General features: G+C 31.6%; 1 protein-coding gene across 7 annotated transcripts in view; it reads right to left on the minus strand.

The window, feature by feature from the left end:
- Positions 1-149: 149 nt before the first annotated feature.
- LOC141460113 (AT-rich interactive domain-containing protein 5B-like) overlaps positions 150-18,922 on the minus strand; it is a 207,283-nt gene continuing 188,510 nt past the window's right edge. For 6 of the 7 annotated variants that reach the window (XM_074139786.1, XM_074139787.1, XM_074139789.1 and 3 more), the window contains 8 exons: positions 10,992-11,184; positions 9,815-10,051; positions 9,605-9,714; positions 9,237-9,426; positions 8,473-8,623; positions 7,502-7,709; positions 7,111-7,302; positions 150-5,862 (listed from right to left, as the gene is read on the minus strand). In XM_074139786.1, coding sequence (XP_073995887.1) covers positions 5,074-5,862; positions 7,111-7,302; positions 7,502-7,709; positions 8,473-8,623; positions 9,237-9,426; positions 9,605-9,714; positions 9,815-10,051; positions 10,992-11,184 — 2,070 coding nt within the window. In that variant the 3' untranslated portion in view covers positions 150-5,073. Of the gene's footprint in view, positions 5,863-7,110; positions 7,303-7,501; positions 7,710-8,472; positions 8,624-9,236; positions 9,427-9,604; positions 9,715-9,814; positions 10,052-10,991; positions 11,185-11,437; positions 11,555-18,922 lie in introns of those variants that run through there. The other variant, XM_074139790.1, reaches the window with a different exon arrangement.

An 18,922-nucleotide genomic window follows, 5' to 3' on the forward strand; every position in this document is an offset into this window, starting at 1 on the left:
AAAAAAAAGAATCTACGTAAGGCAATTTTTCTTTAAATTGAGTCGATTTCAGAGATATTTCGTTTTACTAATTAATCCCCAACTGAAAATTTGTCAGGGCGTCTCTGGGCTTAAGACCTTTGAAGTTACAGGTTCTAAGAAACAAATAATTCAAATATATACACTTTTTTTTATTATAAAAGTAAAAGATTTACACAAAGTAGTTTTAATTGAACTTATTAAGACATCACAGTAACTAGTTTCAATAAAGCCAACACACAAATTTTATAGCCACTTATTGGGCAATTTATACTTTTGTTATAAAAATGTATATATATATAAATGTATTTAATATATATAGTTTGGATACTAACTTGAAAGTATAAATAAAAACACAAAAACTGGTTTATTAGAAACTAATTAAATTTGGAAACAAAAAATAAATCTCTAAATAATAATTCCTCGAATTGTACCAAACTTATTATGTGTGCACATTTTCTCAAACAGCAATAGTTTTATTTATTACGGGGTAATAATAGATTTTTATTATCGATACCCATTTTAATATATTTATCCATTGAAAATATTCAGATAATTGTCTTTTTTAAAAGTATATCATTTATAATTTACAATATATTCATTATATTAGTAATATATGCAAAAATATATTATAACACCGGAGCAACTTTTTTTAAATATTGGATCAGCAATTTTTTTCAAAAGTTTTCTAATTTACTAATTGGATTTTTTTCAAGAATTTAAAATTGAACAGCAATTTTGGAGGAGGACATTTTTTCTTTTTATCAATTTTGCATCTTTATTGCTTTTTTAAAATTAAATTCTACTTAATATTGGAAGAATTTAAATTATAATTAAGTCATTTTAAAAAATTTTCTTCTATCGATGGCTCACTCTTGAGATTGGTTTTTAGTGATCGCTAAACCTGTTAATTGTACAGTGTTACTTCAAAGAGATGAAAATAATTAGCGCGGAATCAATACCAAATTCTAATGTATACCTAATGGATAATTCACAATAACCATAAGGTCTATACAGAAAAAAAGAAAAAACAACTTCAGGGTTAGTCAGTCCTTCTCTGTACAGCCTTTTGTACTAATTTTTATTTTTGGGTCCCGACCAGTTTGTGAAAAAGCCAAATCCTAAACCGGAAATTTTCAGATTAATAGCACTGTAGGAAATGGAAAATCAGGAACGTAGATATTATTAATCTGAGTGGAGATGTATTGTTAACTACTTGAGCACAATGAACCCATCTGTTACCATTCAAAAAAGGACCCCCTTCCCATCAGGGATGTTGAAATATGGAGAAATTAACTTTCGAAAGACTGAATCACTTTTGCTCTATTTTTAATTTAGTTTTGTCTTACCAAAGACCTTTTCACTGCCTGCCCCAGCAACATCAATCAATAGTTTTTTTTTCCAATCATACCGTTGGCAGTTACAGCTTCTCTATGTCCAACAGCCTTTCTCTATGTCAAACTGCTTTTATAGATCAATAAATAATTTTTTTTTAAAACAAAGTTATGCCTTACTAAATCATATTCAGGCATGGTCTAACCATATAAGTGATTATGTTTGGCCACATTTTTAAGAAACTTGCTAATAAATATTGAATGTAAACTAAAGTTTTATTGACTCGTGTGGCAATCAAAATGTATTTTCTTTTAATTTCATAACAAATTTAGCGATCTTTACTTCTACAGAAACACTGAAACAAACAAACAAAAATTAAAAATATATATATATATTCTACAATTCTCTAAGAAGGAGACTGATGACTAAACAACACTATTCATACAAAAAGTAATTAATAAAGTTTTTTTTTTTTTTTTTTTTTTTACAGATGGTATAAGAAAAAATATTTACAATATTTCGATTAATTTTTAACTATAAAATATTTTACATATTATTTTTTGTTTCCGTTAAATTTTCATTTATTTATAAACTGTTTCTTTTTTAATTATATTACTCATCACAAATACTCAAATATTTTCTTTAACTTCAACCTATCTACCAACTTTAGACATCAATGTTTTAACAAAACTAGTCATCTTTATTCAATTTAAACATTTATTTCCAAGTTTTATTTCTCTTTTTTTCCTTCTCGGAAGATTATAAATTTAATTATTTATTAAAGTTAAATCTATATTTTAAATTTATTTAACTAATACAAAAAAATAACATTATGTACTAATAAAGCTATTTATTATCTTAATCATTTACATTCAAACATTGTTATATAACACACGGATATGTACGATAAACTTGTTCGTAACCATTTATTTTTTGATATTAAAACAAAAAAACACAAAAAACTAAAAGACACATTTTTTTTTATAAATAATTTTAATATTGTCAAACAATTGGCACTAAAGTAAAAAAGACGAATTCCGTATATACCGGCAACATATTTGAACTAACTGGGTTAATTTTCCAGTAATCTAACTACAAATCTTCGAAATATTAATGAATGAATGACTTTTTTTGATTCAGAAGTAAAAATAACATCTTATGAACCAATTTGATTTAAATTAGGAATTTACACAACGCATTAATTCCATGCTTTTCGCTAAAAACAATTACAGCCATTATTTGTTACCAACAAATACTCTGGCCTAAAGTAAAATAAATTGTGTGATTAAATGATTTAAGAAATTTAGCTACGTGACGACTTTAGAGAATGCGGGAGGACAAGAATAGTGATCTAAGACAAAAAGGTTGAAGCCAATCCAATTGTTCAGATTTGGGGTGATTCTAGGCTACTGAGAAATTATGCACAGGTGAAGGCAGTGTTACAAATAGCAGTTACATTAGAATTCTTATGGTTTTTTGAATTCCCAGAATAGGAATTCATCAGTATAATGGCCGTAACTTGTAAGAAGTCTGGCGACTTTGATTTGTTCTCTTCCTTACGATTCTTTACTGCTGACAGGGTTGCAGACAGTGTTGTCTGCAATTAGAAAAAAAATCTATCCGGGGAATTTACTTCACTCAACTTTTTTTCTTCTTTTATTTTCTTAGAAAGTTCAACCAAATAAATGGAATTTTCTAATTTGAAGGAATTTACTAACAATAAATATTATTTAAACGAAATGTTAATTTTATCAGATGAAATACACCCCAGAGAATTCACATATCTGATCTCTTTTAAAAATTAATTGAAATCAACTAATTCCAGATTTAAAAAAAAAAAAAAAAATTGAAAAATGTGAAGAACGAACTGCTAATTGCAATTACAATCTGAAAAGAACAGCATAAGGTTTCCGAAAATGGGCAATGTATTATGAGAATTGATTACCCAATTTTGATCTCTAAATTGTCACACTGTTAAATTACCCAACAATAAAAGTTATAATAATAAAAATAAAAAATGCTGCCAGTATATATAATAATAAATAAATAATATGAACCATAAAATCAGGCTGAAAAGCGCTCGTTTGTAACTTGCTAAATATACTCTTCGAAAGAAACTCAAGAGACAAAATAAGACTGCATTTTTTTTTTTCAGTCTAGACAACAATAAATTCATTTACTTATAAAATGAATTGTTAAGAAATACACTTTTCTTTTTATGTTTACCTCAAAAATGAGTTCATATTTAGATCCTTTTTACATATTTTAAAAATAATGTGCTTTTTATTTATTATTATTGTTTTGTTGCCTTACGATTAATTACTATTACATAAATTTTTAAATTGTAAATTTGTTTTCACTACAACATAATTACATCCACATTGGAATAATTGCACATAAATGGGTGGTGGTAGAGAGGGGAAACAGATTGATCCTTACAATTATTATTTAAAAAATATATTACTTCCTAAATACTGGTAGCTTTCTTTTATATTGATAATTCTTTAATTACTTTATCATTATTCCTATTTATACTTTATTATAATTTTGTATTAAGTGAATAATTCTGATCATCTTTATAGGCTTTACAAGAAATTTTATTATTCATCGTGATTATAAGTTTGACCCATGAACTATCTGGAAATTAAAAATAATAACAGTTTTGATATTGAATTTGTACACAGTTGGTAGAGTTATTTTATTTTCTCTCCGAAGTAGCTATTCCATCTACTTTTTTGGACTTGGTACTGGTACTTTGTAAAAGCTTTTGCGGCGCAAACTTGATTTTTAGGGTAAAACTGAAATTGAAGAAAGCCAGTCAAATATTTAAAACTAATGCCTTCTGGTCATACTAATGCCTTTCAACGTCAACTTGAAAAGAAATCCGTCAGAATAGATTTATTTACCTCTCTTTGAGCTGCTGACTTGATAAGCAGTTCATTAAAAATTAAAGTACTTAGGTTTGTGTTAATTTGCCTTTGGTAACCCGTACCGCCATTTAGGTATAAGGAAATTAATGGGCACCTACGTCTTCGAGTTGCCCTAATGCTAATTCTGCTAATCAAAGGTCCATTCTTTTTCGGGCAGTAATCGATTATTGTAATCGATAAGTGCATCCAATACTTTTACAACTTTTAAAAGAAAATTATATCAATTTCTAAATTAATTATTTACTATTTTACTAATTTATTTTTTTGTTTCAATATCTTTTTATTTTTAACTTTTGTTTTTAGTGAATCATTTTTCATAATTTTTAATTTAATTCTTTTTTAATACTATGAGAAAGTGGTCATTATCTATTTAGACCAGAAGTAAAGGCAGAATGAACTGAAAGTAAGAACAGTGCTTGCTTCTACTTAATCCCTGACTGTCGATCCCTGGCTCTTTATGAGCTTTTTTTCCACGTTAAGATAAAAGGTATGGTATCGACAAGCCAATATGAAGATTAAGATTCTTTATCGAATTATTAAATAGAACATTTTTACTGAATTCACAATCACTGACCAACCACCCATTTAATGTTCAAGTTGATTTCAACAATTTAAAATTACTAAATAACCACCACCTTTCTTTATTTAATTTTTTTTTTACAATCTACCTCTAAAATAATCGTAACTAACAATTAAATGGCCACAAAATAATGGTTAAATTAAATGTACATGACTAACACAACTTTTGTACTTGGAAAATAAAAAATTAAATATACCTTCAGTGATTAGGTCATTTCGAGGTGGGTGTAGTTAGCGTAATCGATGTGGTACCATCATGGATCAACGCAGCTGGAAATATACCGTGTCTTCTAATTAATTCTTTATATAAATGTTCCGGAGTTGGATGCCTGTAACTGCTTCCACTAGCGCTAAACATGCCTCCATAAATTGCCGACAAATATAAAGGATCCATGGTTGGTATGAACGGTTTGAATGTTGGATAGGCAGCACGAGCTGGCGCAGGAGCACTTGGCGACATATTCGGCGCTGGAGTATATGGTAACAGGACAGCAGCTGGTTGTGGCCGAAAATGATGATGCGGTTGTGGTTGGTGTGGTCTTCTGGGCACATTGGCCGGTTTCGGTGGTGGTTGTACGGGTGCTTCAACAAGTGTTATTTCCAAATTTGAACCGAAATTCAATTTTTTTGTTGTACGTAAATCTAATACTTCAGTTGGTTGTGAACGTTGTGTGTGTAGCATTTCCTTAGGATTACCATATATTGGTCGTTTACTAGGGCCTGGACTCAACAGGTGTGACATGTCCGGCGTAACAGTGATGCTGATCTTATTGCCGCCGGCCGGACAGATGGGTTGGGAATGCCGTGAGGGTGGTGGCGGTGGTAAGGGTGCCGGGGTAGCTGTTGGTAAGAGTGGTATCGGCTGATTTACCGCCTGTTTGATCACAGACGCCCGGCCCGTCCCAACCGGCGTAACCTCTAAACCACCTTCTTTTAGGATTTCCAACTTCTGTTTCTTTAACATAGGACTCATTGCACGAACCTGTGGATGATTACTCAGCTAAAACAAACACAACAAAATTGCAATTAGTTTCACTGAAGTATTTAACTTGATTTGAAAAAATTGTCGAAGTGAGTGCTTTTTAAAAATATGGTTTTTCGTGCCATTTTCGACAATTCACCTTCCACAACTACCCTGCCAGTTTCAATATTTTTTTATTTTTTTTGCGTTTATTTTTGCTACAATCAGCGCGTTAGCGCTATAAGTAACAGTGATAACAGGGTAACAACAAATAACAGAAGAATACGAGTGGAGAAGTTACCCAGTGGTAACACTCCAAAACAGGCTATTAGTCGCTCTCTTCACTTGAGAGGAGATCACGAGGCCACTGTCTCTTAAGGCGTCTTGTCGGGTTGTCAGGAAGAGTTCTAGAAGAAAGATTTTTAGCTAGAGGATTTATATGAGATTGCAGGCTGAAGTGGAGTTTTCGGTATCTTGTTTTAGCAACTTGTGGTGACAAAAGGGATGTTAAGGTCAGTGTGTACAGTCAGGTTGGAGACATAAAAAGGAGCGTTTACAATAGTTCGAAGAATTTTAGATTGTAGAGATTGAATCCTTTGGAGATTAGAGCGTTTGGTTGAACCCCACAGCTCTATTCCATACGCCCAGATGGGTTTTAAAATAGCTGTATAACTTAGTCTTATGTTGTCCAGAGAGAGTTTTGATCTGTTGTCTAAGAGTCTTTTAAGTAGTCGATAGCGTCTGTTCAGTTCTGTTCTTTTAAGTCTAGTGTGGGGGTTCCAAGAAAAGTTTCAATATTTAAATAACATTTTGAAGATGCTGTTTCATTGTCTCATACTTCTTCTTGCATTATTATTTACGTCAGACTTAAAACTTGAATTTGAATTTCGCACATAATATTCAAACCATCTCTCTAAATATCTTCTAATTTACTTCCATTAGGGTTGAATTTTCCACAGTAAGGTAGGACAACTTTGTTCTTCAACTAGTGCTGTTTTAATAAAAAAAAAAAAAAGGAATATAAAGACATTGCAGAAGAGTGGGTGAAAACGAGGACCCCGCAGACCACGAGTCAGATGAAACGAATAAAATGCGACGAAGAAGGAAGATGTCTTTGGCACGAACGATTACTTTCACAGAAAATTACTTTTGACAGTTTTAACATACATTATTCAAATTCATTTTTTTAATAAAAGCACCCATTAAAAGTGTCTTAATATGAAGTAATTACAACAATGAAAGTGAGTCGGTTTTTTGAGAGTAATTTAATTATAAAAAAGTACAAACTTTTACTGGAGAATCCTCGCTGAGATCAATTATTTCTGGTTCGAGTTTTACAGGTTTAGAAACCTGTTTAGGTGCTTCTAGTTTAACTTGAGGTTGTTTGGAAGGTTCTCTTCTTTGGGGTATATTCTCTTTTTCAACTAATACTTTCTCCTGCTTTAGTCTGGGCTTGGTAATCAGCAAATTATTTTTGTTCTAAAATTAAACGAAAAACAAATCAAAATCAAATATTGTGTAAAAGTTACCATAATTCAGGCGAATTTCAATTTAAAAAAAAAAATGTAAATTCAGTTTAAACAGATACAATTTTTAAAATGAAATGATTCACATGAAAATTCTAAAATAAGAATTAGTTTCACATCATCCATGTGAAAACAGCAAAAATAATAATTACCTTAGAATTAGAATTGGTATCATTACTGGTATTAATAATGTTGGAATTGGTATTGTTATCATTAGAATTGTTATTGTTCGCCTTATTTGTAGTAGACTCTTGATTTTGTAAATTTTTAGGCAAAGGAACTGGTGGTAGCGAAAGAGTAGGCCTTATTTTAGGTGTTGTTCTTATACCATTCACATGTCGCTCGTATGGTAGTAACAGTCTGAAAATTAAAGTATTAGTTTAAGAAACTGTTTTTATTTTATATAGTAGTTGGTTTAAATATTGTGTTAATTGTTCCATGTTTCTATGTTTGTGGCAATTTGAACTTGGATATCAATACCAAAATAGCCCACAAATACAAAAATGGACATGTGACAATGTGCAGTTCAAATTTTGCAATTTTTATACCTAAGTGAAATATAAACCAAATAAATAATTCCTGTATAAGTAAAGAATTATAAAAAAAAAGAACTCTGCATTTTATCGAATGATCTACTGCGCTTTATGTACTTTAAACCCAGTTTAAATTAATACTACTAATCGAATGATATAGAGATTACTTCTCATTGCGAACATTTTAAAACGATGCTGTTAATGATATGAATAATTACTAGTTTTGTCCAAAAAATCAATAAAATTTATATTGAAAAAATGCAAAAGCATGCCTTGCATCATGGAGAATGCTGTACCGAACTGTTTCCAGCTCTAGGCTGCAAATTTTCCACAAAGAAGTAATCCATAGAGAGGGATTTTTGCAAAACAAGGATTATGAGAGTTCGAATGATAGAAATACAATGGATATCTAAAATACAAACTAAATAAAACACCACCGTAGCATCGTAAAGGCGAATAGTTAACATATTTTAGTATAAATTTTGTTCAATATAGTAAATAAAAAAATGAACTTTTACAGCCGAAGGAAAGTATGGATTATTCAATATTTTATACAAAAAATATATATATTTTACAAATTAGATATTTACCTTTCGTAATGCCTTCTAGATAATGTGGCCGCACTGGTACTGGTCATATCTCCTCCCATCACTTCGTATACGAACTTCCATAACTTGCCGGCAGTAACCATATCATAACCTCCCAGTTCACGCACTTTTTTATACAATTTGTACAGGTTGACTGAAAATAAAATTAAAGAGAAAAGATATGTATATTATTATTGTCTCTAAGAGGGGGGGGGGATTTTTAATTATTTGAAGATTAAAACTTGCAACAAATTTAATTTACTGATGAGCAAGTCTTGATAGATCAAGATACTCAGAATAATGTTTAGAATTCAGATAACAGATGTGATTCATGTTTATAAAATGAATTAATCAGAAGATTTGGGTAATAATTGACTGCAGAGGTCTAAGGGTCTCACATTTTCGACTTCCTCATCATCTAATATTTACAATCATCCTATATTACTACATCATATATTATTGGCAGTACACAAATAGTTTCTAATTCAGTAGATACAATGGCTGGATGATTTGTGGATCGATAATAATTTCATTTTGTTACAATGTATTTTGTGAAAACTTACTGAAATATTCTTCTGACGATTCCAGTGCCATTGTCATCACTGGAGCAGAAATGAGACTTATTGTCTGAATAAAGTTTTATTATTATCTTTTTATTCAGATGAAAATATGTTGGAAACTTAGTCTTAATTTAATCAAGGGTTTTTAATAAAATTAAACCTTCATTTGAGAATAACAATTATTTTTTAAAAAAATATTTCACTTACCTTCCTTAAAACCTACAACTGGTATCTTTGATATTGGTGTACGCCTCTCTCTCATAAAAGTATGCACTGTAGTCAAGAAATTCTTTTCCTCCGAGGTAGGACCCCTTACTGGACGTTTATTTACTTGCAATGTACACCTTAATCTTGGTTTGATTAATCCAACTTTTGTCACTGGAGGTGGAAGTTTAATCTGAAATGATGAGGTAAATGTAATGGTATAACAATATCTCTGAAAATTCACAGCTTGTGAAGTTGGCATTCGGGATGGCGGCAACTACATCTTGTTTCCAAATTTTAATTTTTTCTTTTACCAAAGCAAGCTATGAAGCTAAGTCTATAGTATGACACCAACTATGATGTAAGCTTACCTTAGTAGAAGCAGAGATCGTGGAATGCGAACTTTCGCTTTCACTTCCCGAAGCTTCCGGCGACATACTAGCTTTCTTCCTCTTGCGTGGCCTTCCTTTCAGTTTAGGAGCTGTTCATATGGCAATACAATTGAATTAATCAAATGCTCACAAATCAAATTAAGCTTTACCCTTTCTTTAGTACTGACAATGACAAATTTTTTTGCTTACCAAGGTGATTGCAAAGAAGTTCATGGCCTTCGAGATCAGGATAGTCAAATGTATCCTTGCAAAACAATATTCTGGTATTTTTACAAGGTGCTGTAATACCTCCTAAAGCTACAACTAGACTCGTCCTCAGCCATTTGTCTTCTACGCCTTCTACCCGTTTTATAATGCCTCTATATCTACAGTAGCGTGGATAGCTGAGGACAACCACTCCAGTATAGGTTTCCCAATGGGAGTCATCTAAAAAATCAAATAAAATATTTATTATCTTAGTAAATTTAATAAGTAGTTGATTGTACGAGAAGGTAATAACGAAGAAATAAATTGCATTCTCCTTTATCTTAGTTATTACTTAGTGCGTGACTTAAATGGTCACTAGCAAGGTAGTGGATGGAGGAATTTCAGTGACTAGAAAGATTCAGTTTCCACTTTAAAGATAAAACTTACCATACATCAGAGGTCGCCAAAATGGTCTATTTAGACCCCCAGGGGTCTATTTAGCAAAAGTAGGGGTCGATCTGAGCCAGGGGGTCGAAGGAAAAAACAATTTCGAACCCAATATAGCGAACCTTGCAAAGAAACACCAGGCACGCCCATCTCATTAATTAGGAAGCAATACTGTAGTTACTTTACTTATTATTTAATAAATATTAAGGTATTTAAATTTCAACATTAAGATATTTTTCATAAAACTATTGTTACACAATGTAAAATTACTTTAATAAATGTTTAAAATCATACAATAAATGTACAAACACAGTACCTAATAGGTAGTTTTATTTTAATTAACTGAAAATTACTTTTATGGGGGTCGATGGAGATTTCGAAAAAGTTATATAGGGGTCCATAATCAAAAAAGTTTGGCGACCCCTGCAATACGTGGAAACTGAACTGAAAACGCTCTCTAGAGCGACCAATTCTAGGATCAGCGCCGACTGAAATCAAACCCCAAGCTAGTTTTCAATTGGTAAATCCCAGAAGCGTATTGTCCTCATATGGGATTCTCTTAGTTTCCAATTAAACTAAGGAAATTTTTTAACATTCCATTAAATGAATCCATTTATCATTTTTTTGTTTTTCTCACTCATTATATGCACTCAAACAATTTTTTTACTTAATTTACAAACAAGTAAAAATTAAGCAATTAAACAATCAAATGAAGAAGTGATTAACGACCTACCTAATGTCAGTTTTTCCTTGACGATGTCGTCCATATCTAAGGAAGGTGTAGCAGTCGGTAAAAGCGAAGGACCTAGGCAATCTCGTTCCCACATTGCATTTAGACCCCAATGCCAATCCGTCGCTTGAGTTATCCATGTTAATAAGTCTTCAACTCTGATCACGACCTTCTCAGATATTGCCAGAACTTCATCCTGTAATAATAATAATAAAAATATTTTGTTTTAATATTTTTAAAAAGCAGAGTACATGAAGATTTTCAATGGTATCACACAAGTGCTGATTATTTTTCCAAATAATGTAAGTTGATTAAACAACTGCCTAGTTTTCATAATAGAACGAATGGAACAGTCTAAGTACTAGAAAAGTATTTATAAATCTACTGAAAATTATTGCACCAATGGTATTTAAGTGGATAATTTCACTTAAACTCAAATGATAACATACCTGCTAAATTGATCATATTTACCGCAATTCGATACCTTTCAAAACAAAAAGTATTTACTCAATGTACATGGACAGTAAGGTAATTTATATTACCAGCTGATATGGTACAAATAACCTAACTTCACTAACAGCTGATTAATGGAATCACTATAATGACGTGTTTTACCTAGATAATATGTTGCTATAACATGCACCTGATAGATTTAAATCATTGAAATGTGCAAATTATTGGCTGTTGATTAATGAGGGAATTTATCTCTACATGAAAATTTATTTTTCTGATCATTTATCCCATTTTCTGGATTGTTCAATTCAGATACGGACCTTTAGCCTATAGAAGCACAAGTTGTTATAAGGGGCCGTACTTAAATTACGTAACGCAATTTAAAGAGCTTTTTAATCCCTCCCCCCCCCCCCGATGTAACAGATCGTAACAAAATGTCAACCTCCCCTCCCCCCCTAGCCAAATGTACGTAATTTTTTGTTATGGAATATCGTCATTGCATAGTATTTAATTAAAATCAAACATATATTTTTTATTTATTACTTATTTAATTACATTATCACTTAGTATGAAGGTTGGCTATAGTAGAATTTGGCGCGAAAAATATCGTTAGTATTTTTCCATTAATGACCAAAAAATTATAGATTCAATTGGAAAAATTACGTACAAGCATTAAAAAAACCCCTCCCCCGAACCATAACGAATGGTAACAATCGAGCCTTACCCCCCTCCCCCCTTGCGTTCGTTACGTAATTTAAGTACGGCCCCTAACGAGTTGAGAGGACGTGACTAGCTGCAAATAACTAAACATATTCGAGAGCTCCATTTTTTCTAAACTAGCGTTGCGAGTCGCTATGCACTGTGGCTTTCACGGAATGAATACATCCTTTGTGAACTGTGTGTACACACTGTTAAAGACTTTATGGGCAGGGTCCACAGTAATATTTTTAACTATTGAGTATGGAGTACACCACTGACTTCGAAAGAAAACAAGATGGCGGCTGTAACCTAACGAATCACAGGAAATATTTCCAATCTTAGCAAACATCTGCAGATAATTTTAAATGTAAACTTTGGGTTTTCACTGTATTATATTTTGTGAAGCAGAAACAAACAGCTCGGAAAAAATAACATTTTTACTTTAAAAAAAAATTATCCTTAGTTAATTAATTGGACATAACTTGTCATTACATTTGTTTTATTTATCACTAGCATGAACTTTTTTACAAATTTTATTTTTAATTACATTGTTGGTTTTGAGATCTGACATTCTGTGATTTTGATAGGAATCTTTTTTTTTTTTAAAAAAAATAAACTTTATCCCTAGACATAGAAACTGGAAAAATACTATTTTTAATTACTGTGAAAATAATAATGAAATTAAAGTATAACAAGTAAAACAAACAGTGCGCTGTAATGAAAGCTCATGTAATAATGGGTAAACTCAGTGTTCCAGTGATATTTGCACGATACTGTTACACACATATACAAGTCAGAAAGGGGGGATTTTCTTAATTAAATTTTCTCCTTTTCTAGTATTAAATACTGACACAACACATTCACCTCTTTGCCTACATCGGATGTAATTAATTACTATCAGTTTGGCCAAAGTCGTAATTTTAAACTGAATTCTATTAACTGAAGTTTAATGATTTGGACTACTACCTATCGTAATAACATTTCTCATTATTATTGGATCATATTCCTGCAACTTTTCGTTTAATACTATCAATATGGTAAAAGATGTACTAAAGGAGCCGACATAATAGGAAATTTGAATTATTCTATATTTTGCATCTAATATTTTATTTTTACTTTTCCCTCTTCTTGAACTCAAATGCTGAACTCTTCAAGTATTTCACACAGTCTTGGTAGTTCATTTGATTAATGATAGAAGTAATTTTTTTGAAACATGGTTTTGGAACATTAATGTGTCTGATCTTTTTTAACAACTGAGCACTTTCTTCAACTTTTGCTTCAATTTTTAAAGTAAAATAAAGCTTATGTTTTTCAGATTTAGGTTTCAAAAATCAAATTAAATAATTGCATTAATTTGCTTTACCCAGAGTCGAGGAAATAAAACCCAATGAACTTTTTTCAAAGAACTCAGTACTAATTTTATGATTAATTAAGCATAAGTCAACATGTATAAGTACGCACAAAATAGGAATCGTAGCTTTAAATTACAGTAAAAGCTCTTTATTCGCGGGGTATATGTTCCATAAATATGCCGCGAATACAGAAACCGTGAATACGGAATGGTAATTTATATGGGATTATAGCGGATACGTTCCTAGGTGACAAAATAAAAAAAAACTAATATATAAAAAAATCAATTTAATTGAAGTTTTTGAACATTTTGATTAATTATCTTAAGGCTTAGGCAATGGTTTGAAGAATTTTGTAATTTTCTCTTGCTTGGTAGTTTTTAAAAGCTTTTGTTTGCAGTCAAAGTTTGAACTTGCCACTACAACTACCATCAGGTTCTTTAAAATGAGCGTAAAGATACTTTGCCTTCTCCCGGACCATTGGACCACTCAGGGGCACCCTTTTTTTGGATGCGGTCTTCGATCCATAATGGCAACGCCACTTCCATTTTTTCTATTGCTGGATCACGAACAATTGCTTTCATTCTGTGCGTTTACATTCTCAAAAACACCGATCGCGGCGAAGGCGGCTTATGTCAAAGTCCTCGGCGATATCATTTAACAACATACTTTAGGCAAAGTTGTAATACGAAGATCTATTTTACTTTTTTTATTAGTCCATTTGACGGCATTTACAAAGGATATTGGGTTGGATACCTATTGGAATCCTTTTATTATCATAGTGTACTTCCGCGAATATAGGAATTGGGTCGCATTTTTTTAATCCGCGAATAGTGAAAACGCGAATGAAGGAAGCGCGAATAGGAGCTTTTACTGTATTAACTCATCAAAAGCTGAGTGTGTTCTCTATCTTTATCAATTTTGGTAACATTTTATATTGGAGCAAATATTTATATAAGATCAAACTTTCTGTTGCTAAGTTGGATTTTACAGGATACTTGTTTTATAACTTGTGCTTACTAAATAATGTTAATATTATTTGGGTTACTGAATAAATTTAAACAAACTAAATTAAATAAGGAAAATAAGAAAATAAGTGACGTTTATAGTAACTAAAAATACAAATTTAATCCTCTTAACAGCTGTGAAAATAATATCACAGGTTATAATGCTCTTTACCTAATTAACAGTCCACTAGATGGCACAAAGAATAAACAAATTAAGGCAAAAAATTATAATTAAAAAAAGTAAAAAATAAAAAATAGAAGGAGGTAAGGCAAGAAAATAATAATTATAAAAACAGAATTGTAACAGGAGCACAGCAACATGTAAGAGCTATTCATGGTAGAGAGGTGAATAAAAATTACCTTGAAGGGAGTTTATATTATATAAATGTAAAATATAAGAGGCTTACTAGTTTAAATTAGGATGATAGCAATTAAAAAAATATGTATCGCAGCTATAAATTTTCTTTAGCTACGATTGCTACCCAGTGCATATATCTGGAGTTTGTGTCTTAGGTGCCAGCATTTTAAATTACATAAAAAGTTGCTATTTAAAGACTATTTACCACAATAGAAATTTTAGAGTTCATTTTTAATTTTAGGAGCTCCAAAAGTTTATTGGTACTTAGAATAATGAAATCAACTAGATTTTCCAACAAAATCTTAACCTTTTCCTTGATATATAGCACTATTTGATTCTTTATTAAGTCTCGTTTTATAATTTCATCCATCTTTAATGATTGAATCAGGTTTGTTTAAAGAAATATAACCTACTAACACATTGGCCATTACACTAGCTCTGTGTCGATAAAATTAAGGTCAGATATTGTAGTGTAAACATGACAGACCTTTGATTAAGTCTCTGTCGACAAATGAAAATACGAATCCGATAAGAAAAAGTATGCAACAACGGATCATTGATATTGTCCAAGCATTCAAATCACCATTTTGATTTTAAATACTTAGCCATCTCAAAGCTGGCATTCTGTTCATTTAGGACATATTTACCTCGAATAAAATAAGCTCTTATGTGGTGAACATGAACGTATCGAACCTTCTACAATATTTAACCATTTGAAACAGAAAACAATTTATAAAGATATGAATAATTTTAAATGTTTAACGAAGAATAAATACGAGGGTCGTTTGAAAAGTCCGTGCAAAGTCAGAGAGATAGCACCACTGGCGCGTATCGAGGTTATGTTTAGTTAGTAGCATCTCTTGGAAGAACACACACCAAGTTTCAGCCAGATCGGTCTATTTCTTTGTGTTTGGCATTCGTTTGAATCGAGGAAGTCGAGTGATTTTCAATAAATGGACGAAAAAGAATTTCGTGTGTTGATTAAACACTACTTTATGAAAGGCAAAACGCCTCAGGAGACTAAAGAGAAGCTTGATAAACATTATGGTGACTCTGCACCTTCGATTAGAACAGTTTATAAGTGGTTTCAAAATTTTCGGAGTAGCCATATGGGCACAAGTTACGCTGAACGTTCTGGACGCCCTGTTGAGGTTACTACTCCAGAAATCATTGATAAAATCCATATGGTGATGGATGACAGAAGAGTGAAGGTACGTGAGATTGCTAGTGCTGTGGGCATCTCGAATGAACGGGTACATAATATTTTGCATCAACATTTGGACATGACAAAGCTATCCGCAAGATGGGTGCCGCGATTGCTCACGCTTGACCAAAAACGAAATCGTGTGAAGTGTTGCAAGGACGGTTTGCAGCTGTTCCAGAAGAATCCGCAGGACTTTAAGCGTCGTTTCGTCACTGTGGATGAAACATGGATACATCACTACACTCCTGAGACCAAAGAACAATCTAAACAATGGGTTACCATCTGCGCCAAAAAAGGCGAAGACCGTTCCTTCGGCCGGAAAGATTATGGCGACTGACTTTTGGGATTCGCAAGGAATAATCCTCATTGACTATCTGGAAAAGGGTAAAACTATTACAGGTGCATATTATTCATCGTTATTGGACCGTTTGAAAACCGAGCTACAAGAAAAACGCCCACGATTGGCCCACAAAAAAGTCCTTTTTCATCACGACAACGCACCAGCTCACACCTCAGCAGTTGTGGTCGCAAAATTAATGGAAATAGGGTTCCAACTCGTTTCACATCCCCCCCTATTCTCCAGACTTGGCTCCCTCGGACTACTATTTGTTCCCCAATATGAAGAAATGGCTAGCGGGAAAAAGATTTTATTCAAACGAGGAGGTGATTGCAGAAATGAATGGCTATTTTTCAGACTTGGACAAATCCTATTATTCGGAAGGGATCAACAAACTAGAGCAGCGTTGGACGAAGTGTATAAGCCTAAAAGGAGACTATGTTGAAAAATAAAAAAGGTTTACCCCAAAAAATTAAGTAGTTTTTATTTTTGCACGCACTTTTCAAACGACCCTCGTAATACATTAAGAAGCGTAATTTGGTAGAAAACGTCCAAGCAAAGATTTCAATTTTTAGACAGTAACTAACTGCGTTAGCTTATAAAATGTATTGGCTACATTCTCAGCTTCAGATTGCAAAAAAAAAAAATTGACTAACATGAAGAAAATAATAACTATCGCAGAGTATAAACATTACCTTGAACAAAGTAAAAGAGAGATTGGTTTTGTAAAGTAAAACACCCCCAACTTTTTCAGTAAGTTTTAGTTGTGAAATAAAACTATTGACTCAGTTTGGGAATTGTTCTTCAAAAACATTTTATTACTTTTCTTGTAGTTACTAAGGGGCCAGAACTAGTTTCTAAGGAAGAAGTTTATTTTTCTCCCTTTTGGTATAGAAATCTATTTCATACTTTATTTTTTCTTTTTTTTTTTGTTCTCGAAACACCGAATGTACAGAGAAAAAATGCAATTTAAATATTTGGAATAAAAATTATTCAAAAAATAAATATGATAATAAAATTCAAAAATAGTAAGCGATAAATATTAAAAAACAGAAAGATAAAGTACAGAACTTGAACGAATGTGAACAGTGTATTTAGTTATGAGTTTTACCGCTAGATAGCATCAACACTCACTTTTACAGCTAAACGAGTTTAATGCACTTAATAATTTGTTTTATGCGTAGGCGAACATTTTAAACAATAAATGCTGACCTAAATAGTTTATATGTAATTATTAGAGCAGTAATAGTAATTCTTTTAATATGTTTATCTATAATTTTTGAGTAAATGTTAATGTTTACAAAAAGTCTAGCGCCCCTGAGGTTTTTTTTGTCTTGGATGACATAGAAATAAATTTTGAAACAGGCTGAGAATTTCTTCGACCCAATTTTTTTGTCATGAAGAAATTTTGTCACAACAATTAATAAAAGAAAGTAATTTTTGTTTTTAATACTTCAGTTCAACAATATAAAGCTACGTATTTAATATATCTGTTAATTAATTATAATTGAATTTGTTCGTATAGCCTTTGCATTCAAATAATTCTAGCTCCAAAATGAAGAGATTACAAAATTATTTAACCAATCAATTTCTGACAAATATTGGACTCCATTTAGAAGCAACTTACGATTAAATTCTGTCATCTAGTGAACTTTCTAATTATTTTATTGTTTTTTTTAGTGACGTAACTAATCTTTTCTGGTTTTCTCTAAAATTTTTAAATTAGACAGGTTTGAATTTTGAATTTTAATATTTATTTATAATATCAAAAGCCAACTTGATTTTATAGGATGCTACTAAAGATATAAGAGTCTTAAATCTTTTTATGCCCCTGTAGCCCACTTTAGAAACTATAATCTAGTTATCTACTACAATGTCATCGATATAACTGAGTTTTAAAGTTCGGGGAATTATAGCATGTTTAAAGGGAATTTTTCTAAACTCTAAGTTCAGAAATGTACTGAGTGTTTATAAATGTTAGCCTAAACTTGATATCAGTCCCTAACTTTAGCCACAGTAATGCTTAAACTGCGTTAGAAGGAAGTTAGAAGAAAATATTAAAACAATAAACACTCGAATAGGTGCTTAATTTCTCCCAGCAACGCATATACGACTTAAAAAATAAAACGTAATTTATACAGATGGATCATGTTATCGCCCATTTTTTAACTAGAGATAACTTTAAATTATTGCCAGCTGAAAAATAGGCTCACGTGACTGTTCACAATAAGTTTCACAAGAATTTTTTATTATGGGTGTGCGCTGTTTAGTAATCATTCACCAATAAAACTTAATGCCCAATCAAATTTTTTAAAATTAAATCGAATAGAATTGAGTGATTGGTGTAATATATGAGCTGTTATTTTTAAAAGTGGTATAAGTCCATTTGGAGCTAAAAAAAAATCGTTTTTCTGCAACCATGTAGGGAAGTTCTCATTACTCAATTAAAATCAGCTGTGTAATGCCCAACTTCCCACACTAGTGGGGAAAAATTCCCATTAGTGTCACTTTCCTCACTAGTGAGTGG

The sequence above is a fragment of the Rhodnius prolixus genome, unplaced genomic scaffold (genome assembly GCF_049639745.1).
Source record: "Rhodnius prolixus isolate KJV_2025 unplaced genomic scaffold, Rpr scaffold_6, whole genome shotgun sequence".
Taxonomy (NCBI): domain Eukaryota; kingdom Metazoa; phylum Arthropoda; class Insecta; order Hemiptera; family Reduviidae; genus Rhodnius; species Rhodnius prolixus.